General features: G+C 38.0%; 1 protein-coding gene across 3 annotated transcripts in view; it reads left to right on the top strand.

Annotated features, from left to right (window-relative positions):
- The window catches only part of LOC120627833 (scavenger receptor class B member 1-like), a 94120-nt gene extending 67596 nt beyond the window's left edge, over window positions 1-26524 (top strand). For all 3 annotated transcript variants that reach the window (XM_039895907.1, XM_039895906.1, XM_039895905.1), the window contains 9 exons: window positions 1819-1910; window positions 8505-8668; window positions 10159-10303; window positions 20842-21042; window positions 21800-22027; window positions 23454-23568; window positions 24344-24494; window positions 24895-25036; window positions 25483-26524. In XM_039895907.1, the coding sequence (XP_039751841.1) occupies window positions 1819-1910; window positions 8505-8668; window positions 10159-10303; window positions 20842-21042; window positions 21800-22027; window positions 23454-23568; window positions 24344-24494; window positions 24895-25036; window positions 25483-26151 (1907 nt within the window). In that variant the 3' untranslated portion in view covers window positions 26152-26524. The remainder of the gene's footprint in view (window positions 1-1818; window positions 1911-8504; window positions 8669-10158; window positions 10304-20841; window positions 21043-21799; window positions 22028-23453; window positions 23569-24343; window positions 24495-24894; window positions 25037-25482) is intronic.
- Window positions 26525-27141: the final 617 nt, after the last annotated feature.

Below are 27141 nucleotides of genomic sequence, written 5' to 3'. Positions count from 1 at the left end.
TATATCTTAAATATTCATGTATGTAGTAAAAACAAACTTTGTTAGACTATGTGATTAAAAATAATTTATCTCTTTCTCTCATCAGTAATTCTACATTCGAAAGAAAAAGACAAAACATTGCAATTGATGCAATCGTTTAACGTTATTAGTAAGGGAGAAAGAAATTAAGTACGACAGAAATTAATGCAGCGGCCAGCATCAACCGCATTGATTATTTTTTCCCGCGGAAAGTTTTCATTTTTTTCTTCAATAATCAGCTATTTGTAAGCCACTTCGAAATTTAAATAAAAAAGTTAATAAGTTACCTCCTTGGTTGCCATTTTTCGGAGTAAATTTAAATTCCATTTTTAAATGCCATTCTCCCAGGGATTTAGAGTTTATATTCTCCCCGCTGCATATATATTAGCTTTAAGGAGTCTCAGTACAAATGTGCTAAAAACTGTGGTTTTCCAAAGCACTGTATCTTTGAAATGCTGACTGATTGTTACAATAACTGTAAAAGACGGCTTAGCTAAGTTGCTCTACGAAACACGGGGTTGAAAACTTCCATTTTCTAACTACAGGCAGGTAGGTACTTAGAGACCAATGGGTAAAAAAACCCCATACCTATAAAATTTTAAACCTACCCATGTCATTTGTCATTGCGTATGTCATCAAAGCGCAATTTAATTTCACGTCTATTATTTTTTTCGCATGTAAATAAATTAACAAATCAAAGTTGGTAAAAAAAAACCTCGATGACATTTTTACCAATGGTCAGATAATATGTATTGTGGCGAATATAAATCAATAAATACCACGACCTTCGAGCCGTAATAAATAATTTCCATACCACAATTTCTTGATTCTTTTATATCGACGGAAGTTTTATTATAACCCTCGTTAGTTAGTTATATACTCGTAAAATACCGCCTAGTTTGTCTGTTATACAATTGTTTGGATTGGAAAAGCGATCTTTTCTAGCCAAGTTTCTTATTATGTTCAAGTAAGTTTTTTTTAAATTTTGGACCTACCAATGCATAAGTTTAAGAAATGTGTTAAAACACATTTATTACAGCGAGGTTATTATACAATTGATGAATTTCTTATTGACAAGGTTGCTTGGAAGCATCCGGCTCCACTTTCATCTCTCACAAGATAGAAAAATGAATTTTAAAATGTATAATGAAAATGTTTGATATTGGAAAAGAGCAACTACTGAGTTTCTTACCGGCTTCTTCTCGGTAGAATCTGCCTTCCGAACCGGTGGTAGAGTCACTACCCACAGCAGACTTAACGTTTCAAAAGTGCTTATATTAGGCCTACTTGAAATAAATTAATTTTGAATTTAATTTTTTGTAACATATTTTATGCACCATCCACTTTCTACCATTTTATCGGCTTCGGACGCTCAGGTTGCCTTTAAAAAGATCACTTTTAGTGAAAAGGTCGCCTTTGCACCTAGTAGCACTGTACTTAGTGCTACTAGGTGCTACTTGGTATTACTGTATTCCTTGTGTTTTTCGTATTGTGTTGTGTTGCAATAAAGTTTTTTCTATTCCATTCTAAGCAGAAAACTATCGCTCATAACTAGAGCAACACAATAAAAATTATGTCATAAAGAAGTTTCACTACTTACGTGAGTACACGTAAATAATGAAACTGATGTGATGAAATAATGAAACATAAATTTAATTAATAAATAGTTAAGCAATGGAATAAAGTATTTGACAAATATGAATGTATAGTTATAAAAGTACAATAGTTTACCCACTTTATAAAATTACACTTAATAAGTTAAGAGTGAGTGAAATTACTTGTATTTCTCCTTTGTTTTAGGTTTATTCCTTCTGTTCCTGTTGGGTGTAGTCTCGCTGGGAATGGCTTTTGTCATATTATTCCTACATCCATACGACGTCATATTCCGATGGGTAAGTTTTTATACAACGTGTAAATGAAAACCGAAATAAAACTTCGCAGGCTTTACTTTATTACGTCCTCTGAGACTTATGTGAAACCGTAAACCAAATAGTTTTTAAATAAAGAAACCAATCAGCCCGGCGTCACATGTAAAATTAAAATGACACATAATTAGGTACGCGTCGATTAGCGGAGGTACTATGCACGTGTCGGTCTTTTATCTTCAAAAGCGTTGACTGTCATCTCACCTGTATCTTACAGTCTAGCACACTCTTTCATAGGTGAGGGGGTTTTGGAGCATAGACCCACTATGCAGCTCCAACGGAGGTTTGAGGGCTTTAACGACTATGATCACTAGTTAGTGATAATAACCGTAACCGAAGCTTAACTGCTCTCCAAGGCTTTTGCTTTTTCGGAAGGACACTTGCCGATAACCACCTAAGGGGTTGCTACGGCGTCACCGGGGGAGTGGGGCGAGCGCGAAAGCTCGCCATGAGAAGAGCCCCAGGGCTCGACGACATCGGGGGGAGTATGGGAGACGTCGACCCGAGGGTGCCTCCTGCGAGGACTCGGACCTCGGCTCGGTTCGACGTTAATCTGACTGTTGGTGGACTTTTGGACTAATCATTGTTTAGTCCGAACGCCCCCGTGACCGTGGTAAGGATCCACGTCCGGATGACGTCAGAAATCGGGGCCCTCGTCTTCGCCGGCGAAGACGCTGTGAATGTTGCGTGTGTGTGTGTTGTTGGGACACGTTGTCGGTAGTTATTTTGTCGTCAGGGTCGTCAAGGACATGCTTCGGACGTCGCCGCTTTGGTTCGACGTCGGGGACGGGGGTATAAGTGGACGCCTCGACCACTAGGGGGTTGGGGTGTCGGACTGCATTTTCAAAGTAGGTCTTTGATAATGTTTTCATGTACTGGGCTATGGTGGGAAGATCGAGGTCTCGGTGGAGATCTACGTTGCGCATGTACCACGGACTGTCCGTGGTCATACGCATAAATTTGTTCTGCAGGACTTGAAAGCTCCTGTAGGAGCTGTGAGGGCGATGGGCGAATACGACGCTGGCGTATGTCATAATGGGACGTATGCACGTTTTATACAAGGTTACCTTGTGACGGAGGGATAATTTGCTTTTGCGGCAAATCATCGGATAGAGACGACCCATCACATACGCAGCCTTGTTGCGGGCCTTGCGAATGTGTGCGGTGAAGCTCATTCTATGATCGAACGTTACTCCCAGGTATTTGGCCTTGTCTTGCCAGGGTATGGGACGCCCGTAGAGGGTGACCTCTGCGGGGTTTACCGTGAAGCGGCCTCTCGGTTTGCCCGTGAAGAGCACCGCTGCGCTCTTCTCGGGGTTAACCTCGATCCTCCAGAGGCGGAACCACTTGCCCAGCAGGTGGAGCGCCTTTTGGAGTCGACTTGCAATGTTGCTCTTTTTGGGATCGGTCGCAAAGAGAGCGGTATCGTCGGCGAATTGGGCCAGTTTGACCGTCGCCGGTAGGTCGCGGGGAATGTCGCTCGTGAAGAGCGCGTATAGAAGTGGGGAGAGCGCGGAGCCCTGAGGGACTCCCGCTCGTATGGGTCTAGGGGAAGAGAGCGTACCGTCTAGACGATAGCGAAATGTGCGATCGGTGAGATACGCTCGCAGCAAACGAACGAGACTAGCTGGCACGCCCAGATGGTGCAGCTTGTACAACAAGCCGGCGTGCCAGACCCTGTCGAAGGCCTTGGCAATGTCTAAGAACACGGCCCCAGTGGGGGCCATGTGTCTGTATCGATTGAATCCTGCCAGTATGTGCTCCGTGAGGCGGTGCGCTTGGTGGACGCAAGAGTGCTTGGCTCGAAAGCCGAATTGCTCGTCGTTAAGGAGGTTTTTCTCCTCTACGACTGCCTTCAGTCTGTGTAATATTACCCTCTCATACACCTTTGCTAAGGTGTTGAGGAGGCTTATAGGGCGATAACTGGAGGGAAGGTCGCGGGGTTTGCCCGACTTGTGGATACCTATGACTGTTGCTTCCTTCCACTGGTTGGGGAAGTAGCAGTTTGCCAAGAATACATTAAAAATTACCACAAGTAGGTTGATAATTTGTCCTGGGAGTAACTTTAGGGTTTTATTGGTAATGCCGTCGGGGCCTGGGGCTTTCTTAGAGTGGAAACCCTTGATAATAGTATGAACTTCATCGCAGGTCGTCGGGGCGAGAGGTTCACCATCGGGAGGGGTCGAGAGGATTGTTGCGAGTTCGCTTTCGACTCGCAAGACGTGGGGCCTATCAATGGATACGGTGCTCGGAGAGCATTGGGATTCGAGGCAGTCAGCCATGCATTCAGCCTTATCGATATCTTCAAAGGCGGGCGGAAGGTCGGGGCGTGCTAACGGTGGGAGGGCGGGAGCGCGGGTCATTTTGAGAGCCTTCGCCAGTTTGTAGAACGCACTACGCGATGGCGAGAGCTCCCCCAAGAACCTGTCCCATTGTCCGTGTCGGAGTGCGGTAATGATAGACACTACCTTCCTCTGGGCTCTCCAGAGTTCTAACCGATTCTGTCGTGTCGGATATTTGTCATGCTCCCTATGGGCCCTATTCTTGTTTGTGATTAGCTCTCGCGCGTCCTCCGTGAGTACCATGCGGTAAAATCCGCACGGCATCTCGCGGGAGCATTCGCTCGTAGCGTCACAAACGTGGTTGGTCAGGTGCAGTGAGGCTGCCTGGGCTTGCTCTAATGTCTCTACGACGTCAGGAATTTTAGAGAGGTGCACAGAGTCCTTCGCTTCGAGTAGCCCGGAGAGCTTCTTGAAGTCGATGACTTTACGGGTCGGGAGGATCGCGGGGCCTACGGGGCCTAGCTGTAGTTTGACAGGTCTGTGATCCGAATATAGCTCGGATAGCACTTCCACAGAGTTCACCTGAAGGGTGATATTCTTGAGGAGCGCTATGTCGAGTATGTCCGGTCGGTCGATCGAACTATCCGACATCGGGAAGCGAGTCGGCGAGTCTGGGGCAACTACGATAAAGTTGAGGTCGGGTCGTCTGACAAGTATGTTAAGTTGTCGTCCGTGCGCGTTAGTGGAGCGGGACCAGTCGGTGTGCTTAGCGTTGAAGTCGCCAGCCAAAATGACAGAGTCACCTAAGGAGAGGAGAGCGAGTAAGTCACTCTCTAAAAAGGTTTTGTTCGGTGAGAGATAAACGGATGCTAGTATGATCGACGGATGGCCGGTCATACCCACCTGACATACGGAGGCTTCCATGTTGGTAAGCTGTGGAGGATCGAGAGGAGTGCAGTGAAGAGCCCTTCTGTAATAGATCGCGGTACCACCCAACCGGTTGGTGGTCCGATCATTTCTAATTAAGTTATAATTTCCAACTTTGGGATCGCTTCTACTAGGTTTTAAGAAGGTCTCTTGCACTAGGAAGATATCGATTTGTTGTGCACATATAAATTCACGGATTTGATGCATTTGATCGATAATGCCGTTTGCATTAAAGAAGCTGACTGCCAGGGAGTGTGGTTTTACCCTACCTTTATATGTACTACCCATTAACGGATTGCTTTTTGGATAGTCCCGATGGTTGTTAGGAGGCTAGAGTGCTCACGCATAGCCTGGTTGAGGGAGACCTTTGCCTTTGCAAAGAATACTTTTACCTCGTTCATGTCAACCGCAGACACGAGGTACTGGATGAAGTCCAGGGGGTCCATATCCGGAGATAGGTGCATGGGCGAGGGCGCTGAGGCCGGGTGGGCCGCTGCCGGTGCGGTGGCCTGAGGGGCTACCGGCACCGGTGCGGGGGCGGGGGCGGAGGCGCTAGGCGCTCCGTTAAGGGGCTTGGCCCATGCGCTGGTAGCGGGTACCGGCGCTGGGACGAAGCGTTGGGCGGGCTGTGCTGCGGGTCTCCGAGCCGGCGGCGGACCCCTGCGCCGTGTAAACTGCGGCGCCTTTGGGCATCCGCGATAATTCGCGGGGTGCCCTTGGGTGTAGCAGAGTACACAGCTCGGTGGTTCGTCGACGGTCGGGTCCCGTCGGGAGCAATCGGCGGTGCCGTGGTCGCCCAGGCACTTGACGCACCTAGGGCGGGCGAAACAATTCCTTGCGGAATGGCCGTACAGTTGGCATCGGTGGCACTGGCCGACCTTGCCTCTGTTATGGGGCTTCTCGATAGTGAGTCCTGAAAGGTGGCACACTTTTTCGAGATTGTAAATCTCTTTACCTTCGGGGGAAAGTTCTAATAAAACGAGAACCATCTCGTAGACATATTTCGTCCTGGTATTGTACATCCTATGTACCTCCAGGACAGGTAGATTTTGCGACAAAAGGTCGGCTTTTATTACCTCGGAGCTAATCTCCTTCGGTAATCCTTTAATGACGACGCGGAGAATGCGTTCGTCTCTTAGGGCGTAGGTATGAAAACCTATATTATGCTCTCTGAGCATTGAAGTTAGCCGACGGTGGTCGTCGGAGGATAGGCACTGTACTCTAATGCCTATAGCGGTGGATCGGGCACCGGTGAAGCCGATGCCGTTCGCTTCAAGAAGCGGGATGATTTTCATCCATGCGAGCTTGTCGCGGATGAAGAGAGGTGGGATTCTATCCCTGGGTTGGGGTTGCTCCTCCATAGGGGAGTCTTCGGGCTCGTCTTCGTCCGCAGGGGAAGCCTGGGACGCTGCGCGAGGCGCTGCGCGGGGCGCTTGGGACTGGGTCTTAATCGGGCGGTCCGGTACCACTTTCTTTGGCGGGTTCGCCTTGGATTTGGAAGCCTTAAGCTTCCGCTTTTTAGCACCGACGACGGTGAAGCCGTCGTCGGTCTCGGATGATGCCGGGGAGGTAGATTCTTCGATCGCTATCGCAGGGATAGCGACCGGGTCTTCGGTTATCGGCTCTGCGGGAGCCGGGGATTGCGGGCTGTCCGTGAACACTCTAGGCCTAACAGTCCTAAAGCGGTTTAGGTAACCCGCGTTATTCTCCTGGAGGTCCTTTAAGAGGGCCTCCAGATTAAGGTCGGAGTCGGCGAGGGCCATGGCGGCCCCCGGGGTAGCGGTTGACCTCCCTGCCATGCAGGGAGGTGTGTGCCTAAAAAAGGGTGTGGCCCTATGGGGCCTCGCCTTTAGGTGACGAGGGTGTTAAACTACGCTAATAATAACACGTGTACTTACAGGAATCCTAGACCCTAGAACTACACTGCACTACCACAACGCAGAAACGGACACTGATTTCCACTGACACTTTCACCTCGAGCAATCGGTTGCGAGACAGACATCCGTACGGGACGGATGCGCGAGTCGGAATGCTCTCCAAGGCACATCATACAATCTTTAATATTAAATGTTAACGCTAGCAAATGTTAGCCTTTTGGAGTATCGAGTACTGTTACGTCAAAGTAAAATGGAACGTATGCATGCTATTTTAGAGCTCAATTTCTCCAAATCTCCTACGGCACGTATAAATAAGCGAAACATTTGCAGAATTAAAATCAGTTGTACTAAATTTGGGACCCTAAAGCAGTGTTATTAGGTTTATTTTCCCTGGTGATATCTAGATGTTTTTTTTTAATTATAATAATAGACGAGCCAAGCAGATGGCCTACCATGGGCAATACTAAGCAGGCAATGGGACGTTAGTACTTCCCCGGACGAGCTTTGCACAAAAAGCTCTAACTAATGTTTAAACAGTTTCGATAACGTCTAAGATAAGCAATTCTAATACAAAAAATACTGTTGGCAAGTGACGATGCAGTCTGAGATGAAAAAACTCTAACCTGAAAGGGGTATGGAAGTTCAATGAACCCGTACGGCTGGCTTGTGGAAAAACCCCAAGACTTACATCTCTTTTTTCAAGTGCATCAAGTGCTTTTGATTGTTTTTTTTTTTTTTTAAATAACTTTTATCATTACCTTATAAACATTATTTAGGTACAGCTACAAGATAATTCCACTTCACATTAAATATTATTTGTATGTATGAACATTTGTAGAGAATGTGTGTAAGTTATTTTTTATGCATATTATTCGCACACTACAAAAAGTGCGGAAAAGGTTACATACAGCAACTTTACTTACGTTGCTGTGGGTATTTCCCGAACGGATGAACCGATTTTTATTTAGTTTTTTTTTTTTTAATGAAAAGTTATTTAGTCTGGAATGATCTTAGCTATGTTCAATTGAAAAAACGAAAGCTCTGGACTAACTTGACTAGCTTCTGCACTATGACAAATTATAAATCCTTAAACTTATCCTTGTATTTTTTAATCTTATTCACAAAACTAAATACTATAGCGAATGTTAACTAAATATTATAACGAATGTTATACTATTTAGTTTTGTATGTATTGCAAAAGATTTGCAAAAGAGCAACAGCTGAGGTTTTTTTTTTAATTTCTACTTGTAGGCCACGCTGGCCCAGCGCAGCTTCGTGGACTTCACACGCCTTTGAGAACACTTCGTAGAACTCTCAGGCATGCAGGTTTTCTCACGATATTTTCCTTCACCGTCAAAGCAAGTGTTATTTAAATTAGTTAAAACGCACATAACTTTGAAAAATTAGTGGTGCTGGGAAAGTCCTAACCACTGAAGCCCACTTAAATGAATGATTTTTAAATTCTTGCATTGCAGAAAGTGGTGCTATCTGAAGGCGGTGAAATTTTTCAATCATGGCAGAAGCCCGAGGTCAAGTTATACACCAGGGTGTTCCTTTTCAACATCACAAACGCTGAAGAATACCTAGCTGGCGAGGCTACCAAGGTCAAAGTAAAAGAAGTTGGACCGTTCGTGTATCGGTGAGTTGATTTTAGCACTGACGTGCTTTTTCTATGTTTAATCTATGTGTCATATAACTAATATTATAAAGAGAAAATTTGTTTGTTTTTGAAGTTTATGCTTCTTTTGGTGCGACACCCTGAATTTTAGCTATAAAGTTTGACAGTGTACCTACACTTTCAAATGTCAAAGTCTGCGGGCTCATTCCGGTGATTTAATCGTTTCAATTGTACAAAAACTTTGTTGTCCGATAATGATATAACTAGATATTGCGTAAAATAAAACTTTCAATGTATTAAAAAACTTTTTTCCTACAGTTAGTGTAGTTTTATTCTACAAACGTAAAATAAGGCGAAAGATAAAATTTTTGAAAAGATTTTCATTTTGTTACGCTTTGGCGTAGTACCTATAATGCGAGTACATAAGTACACACACGTTTTTTTTTTGTTTGTTTGTACTGAATAGGCTCCGAAAGTACTGGACTGATAGAAAACATTACTTCACCAATAGAAAGCTTAACTATCATAAAGTAACATAGGCTATAATTGATTTCCAAAAAAATTTGAGATTCTTTAGAAAATTGCAATAATGTTCTATATATTTATTACATAAAAGCTATGTAGTACATGAATAAAATACTCATTATTACCTACAAAAAAGTCCGGGAGAAAATATATCTATCTATCAGAGTTAAGTTGTAATGGCAGCTTTTGTGTTCTAAAGTTTTATTTGACCACCGCCGGTAGAAACAAAAGTAGGTTTACATTAGTATCGCAATTTTCAATAAATAGTTATATCATCAAGGGATTTACATATTATACAGTAAATAAAAGTATGTATATAGTAGTAAAATACTTTTTAATTCATTCAAATCGTTCTTTTTACAGTGTTTTTCGAGGTGTTTTTTAAAAGCCACACCCATTTTTTTTTAAAGAATATTCAATTTTAAAATGTATTACACCTAAATTGAATGCAAATAAATAAACGCGGGCGCATTCGCGTGCTATATACAGCCGTGATAAGTTGCGTTCATTGTTAAGAATTGTGTGGATATTTTTGGACAGTACAAACGTAGCTCTTGCCAACTTACTATAAATCTATTAATCGGAATCGTTCATTAGAGTTATTATGAATATTACCTAGAATAGGTACTATATTGTTAAACATTGTAGTAATGTTAAATCTTACATTGCGCACGCCGGTAACAAAGGAATTTTGAAGACTTGCATTAAAATATTAAGTGTAGCAACTTAGCATAAACGCTTAGCTTAGTTCATAAACGCTTAAAACGAAGACTGCTTTGCACAGGCATTTAATATTCCACTTTTCACACCTCGCAAGACAATAAAATCAAGGCTAGTATAATAGCAAATCGTTGATTATATATCCTACTACTTCGAGCGAACAGAACGAACTGGGTGCCCAGAAAGTCAGACCGAAGCTCGTATCAATCGGCTATCTCCATTTTTTGTTTTTTTTATATCTTATTTTCATTCCTGTGTGATTTCAGTGAGGCCTTGGAGCATAGTAACGTAACGTTCAACGAGAATGGCACCCTGTCCACGATTCCCCTGCACCCTCTTATTTGGGAGGAGGAGCTGTCTGAAGGCAACAAAGAGGACGACATCCTGTATCTACCTCACATTGCATTACTGGTAAGTGTTAGATCTGAATATATTATGACCGTAATCTTAACCGGTGGACGTGCACTGTTAAACATGGGCCTTATTTTTTTTAAGCTACTAATCATAGCTCGGTTAGAAAGTTACGGAGATCAAGGTTTATCGACAGAAATATGTCGCGAAGTTTCTCGTATGCTGTCTGAGTCGGATTTAGTGAATTATCTCTTTCTCGCAATCGGACCATTAGAACTGGACAGTTTGTCTAACCTTTATATATTTTTATTTAATGATTTATTTAAACTCTTTATTTGTACACCTCTACACAGATAGGAAAATAAAAGACGAATAGAGAGAAACACGTAGAGGAGTAGGATACAAATATATATGTATATACTTACTCCTATACAAATTTATGAGTGCAAAGTTCTCAAGATAGAGCGGAATAGAAGATGAATTCGAAATTCAAACTTTATTTAAGTGGGCCTATCACAGGCACTTATGACTTATGAGGCGTTCATACATTATACGTTTTCATTATTGTGAGGTGGTTGGTATTAACGACATGCTTTAACTTTAATCTAAGGCTACGTGGCTTCGAAGCGCAAGCTGGGCCAAGAAGAGCTCACAAAAAACTTTTTAGCCAGGTTTATTTTTATTAGCACCATCTCACAGTAAATTAATATGTAATTTTGTAGTTAGGTTAGAATAGGTTTTTTTTTATAAGCTTAGGTGTTTTAAACACTTTAAACTTATTGAGGGACATTTTAAGGATTTATTCCTATTTGACGGCCGATTGGCGCAGTTTGCAGCGACCCTGCTTTCTGAGTCCAAGGCCGTGGGTTCGATTCCCACAACTGGAAAATGTTTGTGTGATGAGCATGAATGTTTTTCAGTGTCTGGGTGTTTATATGTGTATTCTAAGTATTTATGTATATTATTCATAAAAATATTCATCAGTCGTCTTAGTACCCATAACACAAGCTACGCTTACTTTGGGGCTAGATGGCGATGTGTGTATTGTCATAGTATATTTATTTATTTATTTATTATTTAATTCTTGTTAGGAGTATATGTGGATATTTGTTTGATGAAATTTAATATGTGGATATAATCTTTATGTTATTTATGTTAATCTGTGGTTGAAATTGATAGTTACGAGTTCCTTGGATCAAATAATTGCCAAATTGAATTGCTTATTAGCATTCCACCCTGAATTTTGTTTATTCTTAGCATCTGCAGATGTGATCTTTGAAATTCTTTCAAGAGGTCTTTGAAATTGCTAGAAATTTCTCAAACAAATGGGCAGAATCCAATGAGCTAACAATATATTAAATCAACGGCAGAATCCATTACATTGTTGTATTATTCATAGCAAAATGGGTCTTAGTGCGTATATGTATAATATTGTCTAGAACTAAAATTGTATGCGATGCGAGTCCTTGTGTTCTTATATTATCAATCGCTGGATAGGTTTGCAATCGTAGGCCAATGACCACGTCCCAGAAAACTTTATACTGTTGTACATCTTAATTGAATTTTAACCTTTCGTGCATTATTCATCTTGACGGCAAAGAAGACTTTAGGGTAAATGTTTCGTCAACTAGAATACATTGTGAAGATGTTTGAGGATTGGTCGAATGCGTTGCGTTATTTTGTTATGAATCATTAACGCACACTGATAGCCTTGTGGGTAAGACCCTTACGGTTTACAATAAAAAAAACTACGTCTATAGGCAAATATACTAAAAATAATAAATATTAATAATATGACGGCTGACTGGCGCAGTGGGCAGCGACCCTGCTTTCTGTGTCTTAGGCCGTGGGTTCGATTCCCACAACTGGAAAATGTTTGTGTGATAAACATGATTGTTTTTCAGTGTCTGGGTGTTTATATTATAAGTATTTATGTGTATTATATGAATAAAAATATTCAATAGCTATCATAGTACCCATAACACAAGCTACGCTTACTTTGGGGCTAGATGGCGATGTGTGTATTGTCGAAGTATATTTATTTATTTATTTATTTATATTTATGTAATTGAAGCGGTGATTTTCGGTGACTATCGGGAGGGCGAGCTCAAATCCCAGGTCACACCTTTAACTTTTCCAAGTTATTTGCGTTTTAAGTAATTAAAATATCACTTGCTACAACTGTGAAGAAAAACATCGTGAGAAAACCTTTATGCCTGAGAGTTATATATAATGTTCTCAAAGGTGTGTGAAGTCCACCAATCCGCACTGCACCAGCGTGGTGGGCTACGATATAAGTTGATGTGATGATGATGATGATGAATAAATAAATATATTACGACAATAAACACGTCGCCATCTACCCCCAAAAAAGCGTAGCTTGTATTATGGGTTATGTCTGATGAATATTCTTATGAAAATAAATACTTATCATATACAGATAAATATCAGATATCAGATAAAATCAAGTCTTGAGCTGTGTTTTAATCCATCGGTTGCCTGGAAGAGATCGCTATGTAGCGATAAGGCCGCCTAATTCTACACATCGTGTAAACTAGTTTTTTTTATAATTTTTCCTGTATTTTTATGTGTTGTACAATAAGAGTGAGTGTTCACCCAGACACTGAGAAACGTTCATGTTCATCACACAAACATTTACCAGCCGTGGGAATCGAACCCACAGCCTTGGACTCGGTATATATAAATAACTAGACTATAATAAGGCAATTATTATCCTAAATACCTTTCTTGGCTGAAGAAGAAGAAGAAGAACCATTTTATTGCACGTATAACATACAGGAAAAGAAACAGTAAGGAGTATACAGTACACAATGTAGACATGCAAAGGCGGCCTTATTGCTGGAGCTTAAGCCTTAGAACTTTATAAGCTTCATATTATTAGTAACAGAAACAATTTCCTCTGATAGTCTATTCTATAATATAGAATAACAATGGCTAAAAAAGCGAGTAGAATCATGCGCGCAAATCCGCGTATAATTGATAATAATCTATCGAATTGGTTAAAATACTTTATTATTTTTCAAAAAGGTTAAAAGGGTCGTTAAGTTTGAGGTAAAAACCCCAATAGATTGATAAATAGATTCAATTCTTTATCGCTCACAAAAAAAAAAACCCGGCCAAGTGCGAGTCAGACTTGCGCACGGGGGTTCCGTACCGTTTTCTATAAAAACGGCAAAAAAATCTTCTCTCTGTCGTATGGGAGTCCACCTGAAATTTTGGTTTTATTTTAAGTTCATTATTTCTTTCAAAATTTAAATTAGGCCTAATATAGATTTATTTTCTTATTTTTTTTCAAGTAGGCCTACTATAAAGCACTTTTGAAACGTCAAGTCTGTCTGTTTGGTGTGACTCTACCACCGGTTCGGAAGGCAGATTCTACCGAGAAAGAGCCGGCAAGAAACTCTGCAGTTGCTGTTTTCCAACATCAACTATTATCATTTTAAATTTTAACGTTCATTTTTCTATCTTGTGAGGGATGAAAGCGGAGCGGGATGCTTCCAAGCAACCTTGGCATTAAGAAATTCCTAAACTTTATAGTTACATCGCTGTAATAAATGTATTTTAACATATTCTTTAAACATCCTTTAAACATTGGTCGGTCCAAAATTACCTTAGGAATCATATTATAAAAGTGCATACTCGATCCCACAAATGACTTCTGTATATTTCGCAGACGATAAGCAGATGACACTAATTTATGACAATTTCTTGTAAGTCGACTGTTTATATCCACTTTTTGTTTATATAGAGTAATATATTGTCTTACAACTACTATATTATTATAAATACATTGTGAAGCTACAGTAAGTATAGTATACTTTCAGAGTAAATAGCAGTGGCGTGCATATGGTAGGCATACAATGGGAAATCCTCGTACTATAACGTTATATCAAAAATTAGGGAAGGCAGTGCTTTTACGAGTATATGAAGTGCACGCCACTGGTGAATGTATATTATAGCTAAATATTCTGTAAATATTTCAAGCATTATTGCCGTAATCAATATCGAGCAAGAATAATGATCTTTTTTGTGTAGCTGCCTTAAATATTAATTTTATTTAGATTTTTGGTATTTGTTGTTATAGCCAGAATGGAAATACATCATCTGTGTAAATTTCAACTGTCTAATTAATGCGGTTCATGAGATACAGCCTGGTGGAAGACGGACAGACAAACATACAGCCAAACGGACTTAAATACAGGCAGACGAATGGGCGGACAGCGGAGTCTTAGTAATAGGGTCACGTTTAACCATTTGGGTGCGGAACTCTAAAAAAGGGAACGTTTGAACAACCAAAAGGAAGTATAAGTATGATTTACAACGTGATAATAAATCATACTTTTCAATTTAATAATAATCACGACTCGCACATACTATGGTGTGATAATAAATTATTTGTTACGTTACAATATAAAAAATAGAGGGCGTGATCAGACAAACACGTATTTTTTATGCACAAGCTACTATTATTATTGTTAGTAAAAAAATATAATAAGGTACTCGTGCGTTATTAAATACACTAGCGGACCCGCGCGACTTCGTCCGATGTTGTCGCGGACTGTTTTATAGATCTTTAAAGAAACAACAATTCCGATATACTTACTACATACTTTCGTCGTTTGGCATAACGTAGTAACGCAGTTTTGTCCGAGATAACAATGTAAATGAATCCTAGCTCGATCGATTTATCACCCCCGAAACACCAACGTATACCAAATTTCATGAAAATCGTTGTAGCCAATTAGCCAAGAATGATACATACGTTCATATAACACATAACTATCATACAATAACTCTTAGTTTATTAGTCATTTTTATTTTCCTAATGGTATTAAATCACATTCTTCGATGTGAAGCTTTTAGAGCGAAATTTTGAGGACATGCAATTATTTTTTTACTTATTATTATATTAGTTTTATAGTTAATGAAAATAGGTACGTAAACAAAACTATGTCAACATTTAAATAAATATAAAAGCGCAGAAGGGCCTTCTTCTAAACTCATTTCTTAACTTATTGTAAATTAACAACTCTTCTTTTAAAATAACAACACAAGTCAGTACAAACACAAAATTATTATATTCCTCTAGTATGTATTATATCACAATAATAATTATTTCAATCTATATTACTAATTATCAGTATTTCAATAAAGACTATCATAAAATAATTTGTTTAAGTTAACAAACAGCGATTCGTCGCAAAAACGGCGCGCTGGTTCTTCCCGCCTCTCGAGAAAAACAAGATGGCGATCCTTTTCCCCGCTACCATAAACGCGACGCTCCGCTAGAGTGACTTTGACAGGCCGTATTCACTCTAAACTTTGACGCGCCGTCAAATATAATATCATATACGAAATCAGTGCAGATAAACATTTATATTAATACAGATTCAATGAGAGCAAATCAATATTTTATTTCCTTTATTTCCGTATCGATACAATTTCAACATGTTATATTGCCAAGGACTTCTAGAAGTTTTTGGATTTCGCTGATATTTTGCAAGATTTCGTAACATCGATGCAAATGGGAGGTCAAGACAACATGCCAAAGCGTTTGTATGGAAACACGCTTTTAAAGGAATCGGATATGCACTTGAAGTTACCACATCGTATACATTTGCCTGCAATAGCCTTAGCACAAAAATTGCTCGCTCGCAATCGAAGAGTCGTTTTAGAGTATTAAACTCTGTATCGTCAAAGTAAAATGGATCTAATGAAGTTCGTACTCGTCGCGAATTCTGTACTTCTGATTTTTATTACAAGAGTTCTATGAAACGCCCGTGCTAAAAACTCTAGGCAAATTTGATCATTAATTAAATAAATATAGGATTTATTTTACTCTGATGTTCAAGTATTCCACACTCAATATATATATATAAAACTCAATATATATATATATAGACTATAGGTTTCACGTGAAAAAAACTTTGACGTTTTATCTTCGCAGTGCATATTTTTAGAAGTACTCGTAGATACGTTTAACGAATGGTCAGGAAAAACATCGTGAGGAAACCTGCGTAACTTGGACTGTGAATTCTCCATATAAATATTTTTAAAGGTGTGAACCTATCGTCACTTGACCAGCGTATTGGAACACGGCCTGAACCCTTCTCATTCCGGAAACCAGCCAGCCAGCTACCCTGTAGTAGTCCGAAATTTAATGGGTTGATTATAGTTACATTATGATTTTTTTTTAAAAACGGTAATAGCTTAGTTCGTTACAATGTCGCGTGGAAACCGATTATGGTTAAGGGTTTTTTTTTAAATCCCATTAAGGCCTAAGAGGCCTTAAGAGGTTAGTCCACTATCGTTCTAGACTACACCATCACAATGGGATTGCAGCCTAAAGATAACCAGTAGAATAAAAAAAAAAGTTTACAAACCAATCTCCTTTTGCACAGAACATGGAGTTTAAAAAAATAAAATAAAAATAAAAATCATTTATTTCGACCATGAGATCATAGAGCAAAATAAAATAATAGCAAAATAAAATAAAATATTGCCAATCGCTCTTTGCATGTCAAATAAACCACATTGGTATTTAGGTGCCGGCGATTAATTAGTTAGTCAAATACTAAACTCAAATACTGCAGAATGCACCTACTTAGTAAAATATTTAACTATTTACCAAGTCCTTGTGTTTCTCAATCGCAAACCTTTTCGCATTAACATTTAGTTGAATACTTGCAACATTAGTTTAACGTTATTTACATATGTAAACATTTAGGACAAGATATTATGGAGATGGGCGCTTCGAAGCGTTTTGCATGGCAAAAAAACTTTACAGTGACTGTAAAAGCATGCAGGTTTCCTCACGATGTTATCATTTCACCGTCAAAACAAGTGATATTTTTAATTACTTAAAACAAACATAAATTAGAAAAGTTAGGTGCGTGCTGGGATTTGAACTCGGCTCCGTGAAAGTCCCGACTCCCAGAAAGTCAGTCGAGCTGCTACCCACTGCGCTATCACTGCTTATATACAAGAAAACAGAAACATAAAAATAGAAGCAGAATACAAAAGGTGGCTTTATCGCTTAGGAGCGATCTCTAGCAGGTTATCTTAGAATTAGAAAATATGTTTATTTATTTATTGGACAATCAAGAACTCTTATAAAACTAAACAAAAAATGAAAAAACATATTAGTGTAATATTGTAGACCCACTTAGTGACTGCCACAACTTACGAATAAAAAACTAGAATGTCGGTTAGAATGAGAAAAAACGATTAAGAACAGAGACATGAGAGCATAAGCTGTAAGATCCATCAAGCTTCGACATAAACTAGCCGGATCCAGTGCCGTGAACAAAAACTTACCTTTTAGAATTAATTACACAAAAAAAACAAATACTTAAATTATATATAAAATTTAAAAAAAAATACTAAGTTTGAACAATACCACAGTATTGCGATAGAAAGTGGTCGTCTAGTTTTTTTAATGGTGTGCGTCTTTCCGTTAACCGCTAAGACATGTCAATTTCGAACACCATGTACCATGTGGCATGTTCGGGTCTGTCCGACCGAACATGCTACGTAACTGCCACAATTGTACCACAATTCAACAGTTTTCTGACTCCGGGCTGATACTGAGAATTTCTCGACAGAAGAACCCAATGACTTATGCTGTATGGCTTAGGTCTTAACCCAGTAGTTGTTTTACCTTCCGCTACCATAATTAAGTCCCATCGTACTTGCAGCGTACTAGGAAACAATTATATTAGATATTATACTGCAGCAACCTTAACCCAAATTTGACCTCATTCAATGCAAAAATCTTGGCATCGTATCATTTAGATTGGTAAAAGTCATGTCAATAAAAAAGAGAACTTATAACGTAGTCCTATTAGTATACAGCCTCCAAGCAGTAATTGATGGATTGCAAAGTGCAGGGTAGAAGCCGATAACGACCCCGGATTGATGAAGTAGATATGGCCATTCGGATTTTGGGAGTTCAAAGTTGCTCTAATGGAGAAATTTGCCTTAAAACATCAAAATCCACGCATACCCTTAAGAGCTTTGATAGTTGAAAACCGCATTTGAATGTATATAACACAAAAAACTTTGTACTTTCATACAATTTCCAACCCACCACGATGAGTGGCGGTGGTAGTAGAATTTCTAGCGGATGTATCAATGAATGTTTAGTCCGGTCTGTTTTCTTCAACCTTTTAGTCCTTGTCTGAAAAAAAAAGTCGCAAGCGGAAAATTACTCATTACTATTATATTATGCATGCGAAAGTGTGTTTGTTTGTCCTTCCCTTACCAAGCTACCGATTTACTTGTGTTTGATAGATTTCGCTGGAAAGACGGAGAGTAACATAAGATACTTTTTGTCCCCGGAAACAAATGGTTTCCACGGGATTTGTGAGAAACCGTAATAAACGCGGACGAAGAAGGGTACTATCATTAGGGTTCATTTAACATGAAACGACTTATACCTATCGAAGTGCACACGTTAACACACGTTAACATTTTGCATTGTATCGATGTACCGTCTTAGAACTACTGGCTCCACTACTGTTGTGTACTAATATTTATTAGTGACGTGTGAAGCAGGACTAAGCAATAACTGGAGTTTTATGATTATTTACAGTATTAAATTATTTTCCTTGTTATTCCATTATTAACTTATTAAATAACTTGCAAAAAATTCGATCACCGAAATAACAATTGTATTTCTCACTATAATTCTAGTTATAGAAGAACACATCTACACACACTAGAATGATTCGGGATCACCTGCTTTAACGTTGAAGGTAATCATCTTGAGCAACCCTGCATGCCTGAGAGTTCTAGTCTAGCAATCCAAACTTTTGTCATTTCAATCTGAGAGTCCTCAGTCTGTTCCAGCGCTGATGACGCGGGCTTCTTTTTCACAGAAAGGTTTTAGAGTATAGACCCACTAGGCTGTCTCAATCGGCAATGCTTTATTGGAAAGTTAATAATAGGGGTTTCTTTTCATTAAAAGTACTACCAGTGCAGATTTAAACCAACCATTATATTTGGTCACTATGTTTAGCATCGTGAATGTTCCCAGGTATACCACAAAAATGATATGAAAAGGAAAAATGTAAAATAAATGAGACACCAAGTTTATAATGTCGCTTAGGTGATCGGATTTCTTGCAAGCTAGTTTAATTATTAATGCAAACACATTAAAATTTATGCATTATTGGAAGATGAGACTTCCTTGTTTTGTAAACAAAATATCTAAGCCACCTGTGGTGTGCACTTCATACACACATAAAACATTGCCTGACCTAACCTGATTTTTTATCGGTATCGATTAATTAATTAATTATTTATTTTCAACCGAACAGTTCCGCAATATAACCTATAATGTAGGTTCTTTCAATCGATGTTTTCCGATACATTTTTAATTGGTCTTATCAATTCAAAGAATTCTTTTTATTTTTATGCCTTAAATTAATTTCATACAAACTAGTCGTCACTCTGTGATCGAAATTCGAACGATTATTACTTACACTAGATTACTTGGTAAACTTACAACGTCATCTATTGAATGCAATTAAAAGTGGGAATTCTCATACATATAACCTATTTCAACTTCTTCGCTTTTTCGGTAGTTCCTTCAAAATTTTCCTTATTTTATGTTTTCTTAGTATCCATTCCCCCGAATATTAAGAAAAAAAAAACATATAGGGCCATTTTTATGTTATTAGGAGACTAACGTACATATACTCGTATATATAAGTATGATATACAGCTTCATACAGTCCTTCGTGATACGAACTCTAACTATGCCCAATTTAACATTATCATCATCATATCAATCTAATACCGGTCTACTGTACAGCACGGGTCCACTACGGAGCACGGCAGGGTTTATTACGTATCTTGCGACAGGTTTGCGACGTCACTTTTGTTTATTCGTCTATGGAAAAGTGCCGTTTGACAGCAGTGATTGCAAGATATACGCCTGTCGCAAACCTGCCGCGAGGTATGTTATCACCCTGCGGTACTCGTCTCAGAATGCGAAGGGCCGTATTCCACCACGCTAGATAAGTGCGGATTGATAATTTGAACACGCTCATTGCTTAATTATTGCAGATAAACGATAAAACTCGTCAATAGGCAAAACTAAATCTGTCGTGATCGGTACATTACTTCATTAACAAGTATATCTAAACTCTATCTCTTACTAATAATGTAAGGGACATTATTAAAAATTTATACAAAAGTTGGTAATAATAATAAAAAACGACCGTTATTCTTGAGTCGACCGTTATTGTTCCGATAGTCGTTTTAGTAAGTGGTCTTCTCGCGAAAAGCTTCGACCTTCTTATGAAGCTTTCGCTTGGTTGTTGGATCTACGGTCAGATACAGAAGGCAGTAATCCTTGAAACTACGCATATTGTAAGGAGGTTCCTAACTCTAGAGCCCTGACCGCCGGTTGCTTGGGCATTCATAAGCCCCGCCAGCGGAAGGTGGATGTTTTTTTTTTATAAATCTTTAATAGTGTTTTTTTCATTATAATTAAGCATTGTTAAGAATTTCAAAAAAAATTAAAATCAATAAATGATAGTAAAGAAAAAAACATGTTATCTTTTTTCCAGTCCATCGCCAACGTGGCTTCCAAGGAAAGCTTCATGACACGCTTCGGCCTGAACAACCTCATAGGCTTGACAAACAGCCAGCCTCTGATGAAGATGACGGCCAAGGAGTTCATGATGGGATACAAATCCGAGCTGATGACCTTGGGCAACACTTTCATGCCAAGTTGGATCTATTTCGATAAACTAGGGCTTATTGATAGAGTAAGTTATTCTAACAGTTATATAATAAAGTTAACCTTTGAATTATTCTCAATTTTAGTCTCACTACCATCGCTTAAAACAGTGTTATTCAAATATTGCTGACATTTTGTTCCTGAATTATTACAATCCATATTTTTAGGGCGTAACGGAGTGTCTTATAAATTGTAATATTAAAATAATACTACTTTAAGCAATTGTAGTAAGCCCTCTGGGCGACTATGCTAATCGTAATTTTTTTGTATTATCGTTTTTCTTCAGAAAATAAAGTACTATATAAATAAAAAACTTCGAGCCAAGATTCAAGCTATATTATATAGATACATAGAGTTAGTTGGTAACTAAAAAAGTGGAAGTGTCCGTCTGTTCAGCTTTATTTCATTTAGATATGTTCAGCTGCTAAAGCGTCTCAAACGCTTATCAGAAAGTCGTAGGCATAAAAAAAATTCAAGCGAAGCTCAATATGTAGAGACCACACCAGAATTCTCTACTGATGATGCAGACAATCAGATATATACCATTGTAGTCACAACCTATAATGGTACATTTGTGATTGACTATCCATTTACAATATTAAGCCCGTAAGTCGGGCTAAAGAGAACGGATGTTACAATTACAAATCGTAGACTTGACCACTCTTAACTTACACTGTTACTTAGTTTAAAACAGAGTTACTACCATGATATCAGTGCAAATATGAACCATTAAAATAATCCCGTAGATATAAAAAATACCTAACCAAAATAATTCCTTTCAACAGATGTATGATTTTGATGGTGATTTTGAGACCGTCTTCACGGGAGAAACCGACATCTCACGGGCTGGTCTTATCGACACCTATAGAGGGTCTACTGATCTACCGCAATGGGACGGCAAGCATTGTTCCAACGTTCAGAACGCTTCTGATGGTACCAAATTCCAAGGAGCTGTCAGCAGGAATCAGACTGTACTGTTCTATAGGAAGAGCTTATGTCGAGCTGCACCTTTGGTAAGTTGATTTTGATTTTGATTTTGTATATGACAAAGTTTTAAGCGAAGACGCTATGTAGAAAGATTCTCCAACTTTAGAAATTATATTCAACGAGACCAAATTGTCTTCTATTCAGAAGTTGTTTCGTCCTAAACTTCTGAATAGAAGACAACTTGGTTATTTGGTTATTTCGAAGGAATGCAGACGTTATATTATAATTTTTTAACAATCCGGTATGACGTTGAAAAATAAAAGTCAGGTCCTGAAATAGTCTCGGCCTTGGCTAGTTACCTTACCAACAAAGAGGTGTCGCTAAGCGATTTAGTGCTCCGGTGCGATGTCGCGTAGAAACCTATTAGAGGTATGACTACCATACTCCCTAACAGCCCGCGTAATAGCCCGCTACCATCTTAGACTGCGTTATCACTTACCACCAGATGAGATTGCAGTCAAGGGCAAACTTGTAGTGGAATAAAAAAAAATATTATTGCTAGACATTTTCGTGCCATGCGTGGCAGTAGGCCACATGAAGGTCATACTAAAAAGACTCTTGAATCCAATTTCAAAATTCATTTGAAGTAGGCTAGCTCTATAATAAATAATAAATAAATATACAACGACAATACACACAACGCCATCTAGCCCCAAAGTAAGCGGAGCTTGTATTATGGGTACTAAGATAGCTGATGAATATTTTTATGAATATAATACACATAAATACCCAGTTGTGGGAATCGAACCCACGGCCTGGGACTCAGAAAGCAGTCGCAAAGCAATACAAAGTATATTATTATTGACAGCCCACTGCGCCAGTCGGCTGTCAATAATAATATACTTTGTATTGTATATTGTATAGAAGCAGGCGTTACTTTGCGGAAATCCATGATATATTATCAAAATTAAGCTTAATTTGCTATACTCCGCGAAAAGCAGGAGAATCTGTGTGGTGTAATTTATAATTTCTTCAATCCTTATACTCCACACCAAACAGATCCTCGGCAATACACCCTCTACGCACGTTTCGCTCCGAAACCGGAGCATCATCAGGAGATGTTGACTTTACAATGATTAATTGTTAAGATTTGATTTTGATAATAATATACTTTTATCAACACATAAACGTATGGGATTCAGCCAGCGAGAGAATGAGATAGAACACATTACACATTTTGTTTATGATGACCAAGGATTATGAATAATATCTAGATAAAGAAACAAACACATAGATGACAGAGTGAGATAGAAAACATTGTATTTGTTTACCTACTCTAGTTACTATGGAAACTAAATAATAAACCTTACATTTATTCTAATAGTTCTGATACTCTACATCCACCTCAATCTCTGGTAGGCTACTTTTCAGAAGTTACACTTCTGCCGTGTGTGTATAAATTGCATTTTTTTGTGTATAATATGGACACTCAGAAGAACTATATATTTTCAGATCCCTGTAGAAGAAGGAGTTAAGAATGGTATGAAAGCGTACAAGTACGTGTTTCCTGAACATATGCTGGATAACGGAAAGTTGTACGAAGAAAACAAATGCTTCTGTAGACATGGTAAGTTCAATGGACTATTCATAAAGCAAATTTACAGCAATTCAGGATTTTTCAAGATGGTGGATTATAGAATTAATGTCTGTAGGGTTGTCTTTATTAAATTATTTGTTAGGCATATCCACTTTGTTGCATTCAGTTACAATTGTACTTTACTGTTACAGATAATATATAAAAATTTAAGGTAGTTTAAATTGGTATTGCATCTGGTATTGTTTGGATTCCAAAAATATATTATTTTGATAGTATAGTTGAAATTTTTATTTTTGTTTTTAAGTTTTTAAAACTATTTTGAACTCAATTAAATTTAATTTAATTTACTCAGCACAATACTTGATGTTCCATTTCAAAAGCAAGATTTAAAATAAATTTATTTTGTATAATGTAACGTATGTACAGACAAATTTGGCGCAGCCATTTTTAAAACTAAATAATTCCACGAATCCCTAAAACACAAGTAGGACATAGATTGTAGGTAAACAGATTTCATTGGGGTTGGTCGTTATAAAAAAAAAAACAATTATAGAAGCATTGTTCAGTAACGTATATTTTCAATATATTTTTTAATTCATTATCATTTTCAGTGTTTCTAATAAGATCTGGCAGATAGTTAAATATTTTTATTGACATTGTGTATAGACTTTTCTTGTGGAGTGCTAATTTTGAATAAAGAGCATTTAATTTATATTCTTTTGGAAAACTTTAGCTGCTGAATTTACAACTATAATTTTAGGAAGATTTTTTAATAATATTCTCTACAAAAAATCTTTTGTTTTAGGTAAATGCCTTCCTGAAGGACTGATCGATGTTACGGATTGCTATTACGGTTTTCCCATCGCGTTGTCCTATCCTCACTTCTATAAAGGCGACGACATCCTCTTCGAGAAAGTAGAAGGCTTGACTCCAAATAAAGAACAACATGAGACTAGGTAAAATCTATTTTTGAAATTGTAAATAGGCGTTGTTAATTAATCTAAATAGTAGTTCTAGCTTTATCTACAAGGAAAAAACACTACTTAATTCAATCTGCCAACTTAAGATTTCGAATCATCAAAAAAAACAAATAAGCAAGAGAGATTGGTAGACTTGACACGCCTTTGAGAACATTATGTAGAACTCTCAGTTATGCAGGTTTCCTCACAATGTTTCCCTTCACGGTTTTAGCAAGTGATATTCTAATTGCTTGAAACGTACATAACTTAGAAAAGTTAGAGGTGAATGCTGGGATACGAACTCGCCCCCCGAAAGTGAAGTCGAAGTCCTACCCAGTGGGCTATCACCGCTTTGAAAAATGGAAAAACAGTATATCATGATAATAATATTTTGCAGATTTTGGGTTCAACCTGATGCAGGCCTGCCTCTCGACGTCAGTTCCAAGTTTCAGATCAACATGGCTCTCGGTGACATCAGCAATATAAGACACACCGAGAAATTCTCTCACATGTACCTACCGCTCTTATGGTTTGATATTGTAAGTTTTATTTTACTTTACCCGTATAGAAACACAAACTTAAAAAAGTAGGGTAGACATGTGAAGTTCTAACTGACAGTTATTTCTAGGAACGCGAAATTCCATCTGGTGTTTAATTTAAAAGGAATCTGATAAGTGCCGAATACTGCTATAATACTCCAACTCGCGCCATTGCAATGTTTTCAGTTATCGGTTATCTGACTCTTTATCTTTTTGCTTCGTTCCTAAAATACGGTGCTTGATAAATATAGGTTATTTATCATCACGCAAACCCTCTAGAGTTCTTTTTTATTATTTATCAGTCCAACTATACAGTTCTTAAGTTATTATTATTAGTCATCTCAATTTCAGTAACGTTTTCAAACTAAGTGTAAGTTCAAAGTTACAGTTGATCTATTTGTATTCAATGTGCCCATACTCAATTTATTATGTTTTACCTTTTACAGAGAATGTATACTCTCCCACCGTCGCTGGAGTTCAAATTCAAATTCTACTTAAACATACTACCAGTCGTCGAACAGTGCTGGATGTACATCAGTTTTATTGCTGGCACTATCTTGATACTTATCACAAGTTACATCCTTACATTCAAGGTCATGTTCAAATCGTACCCTAAAAAGAACCATAACATCAGCTTTAGACCAAACTTGTGGATGGAAAGAGAGAAAAAGGACAAAGTGGACACCAGAGGCGACATATACGCTCCTTGCGAAGTACCTCTTTCAGATACCGATTCAGATCAAACGTTCGATACAAAACACTCGTTCATCAAAAACCAAAGTAACAAAATCAAAGAGATGGGACACAGATTAAGTGACAAAGTCCACGATGTTAAAGGAAAATTTGAACTAACTCATTCCAAACATAGCTCAAAGCACAACGATAGAAAGAACTCACTAATAAATCCTGAAGAATCACAAGATGAAACGAACGAGGCATTCAAAAGCGATTCGAGTGGGAGTGAATATGATACAAAAAGATACCGAGAAGTGAAACAAAGTGATAGTGAAGATGATTGCAAATATTTAGAAGTTTTAGACGATGGTAGCGAGTTTGATAATGTCAATTATCGAAGGGGCAACTGCAAAAGCGAGTCGTACATTAATATTGAATAATTTTATCAGTAATATTTGTGAATCTTGCCATGTTAGAACTGCTAACATTTTTTAAACATCAGTGGTGAACTATTTTACAAATGTTGATTTTAAAGCCAAGGATTATTTTTTAATTAAATTCATAACTTCTTCGTGTTTTACTTCTTGCCCTGAAATGGACAAGTTCTGCAATACTAAGTTTTAGTAACTTTTACAGCGTGTCTTAGTACAAGCCGCGCCAATAAAGAATGGATGCATATAACGAAAGGCGGTCGACATCGTGCTATCTCTACGGGCGCTAACAGAGATGCGAATGAGCTAGAAGACATCGGATGCCTTTTTTATTTCTTCAATTTAATGGCGCGGCTTATACCTACTTTATAATTAATATTACGTTATCAATGTTGGTGTAAATATTAATAATTTCTAATTTTTTTTTAATATTATCATGGCCATGGCCTCAGAAGACTTAAAGTATTTTACTACCATGTTTGTTTCTGTACTTTTTATCAGATAACAGTTTAAGGAGTAAAAAGTCTAATCACTTTCTTTTGTGCTGCAAAGATTAATATAGAAATTATTAATATTGTACACTAATAATAATAGTTATTTTATAATTAAATTAATAATTTATTATCTATACTTATGACTCCGGAAAATGTGTGGGTGATAGAATGAAAAAAAGGAAAATAAAATATTATTTGCATACTTGTTTATTGAATGCAATTTTTTTATTTATACTTTGAACTTACCACTCAGCAATTTCCTGAGTAATTAAATTACGCTTTGTTTAAATAAAATTTGAAATATATAAAATTATCGATATTTAATAGGAGTTATTTTAAGTGAATAAAATATATTCTTTTACACATACTCAGAATTAGGTTTTTTTATGTTATAACGAAAACCAGCGAATTTAATATAAATGACAATCTGAATTAATTTTAAATACCGATATCTACCTGTAAATACAGTTATAGTATAGTAATAAGTTTGTATTAAGATAGTAAA

This window comes from Pararge aegeria, chromosome 12 (genome assembly GCF_905163445.1).
Source record: "Pararge aegeria chromosome 12, ilParAegt1.1, whole genome shotgun sequence".
NCBI lineage: Eukaryota > Metazoa > Arthropoda > Insecta > Lepidoptera > Nymphalidae > Pararge > Pararge aegeria.
Note: the sequence above shows the minus strand (reverse complement) of the source record. Positions and strands in the feature narration are given on the sequence as shown.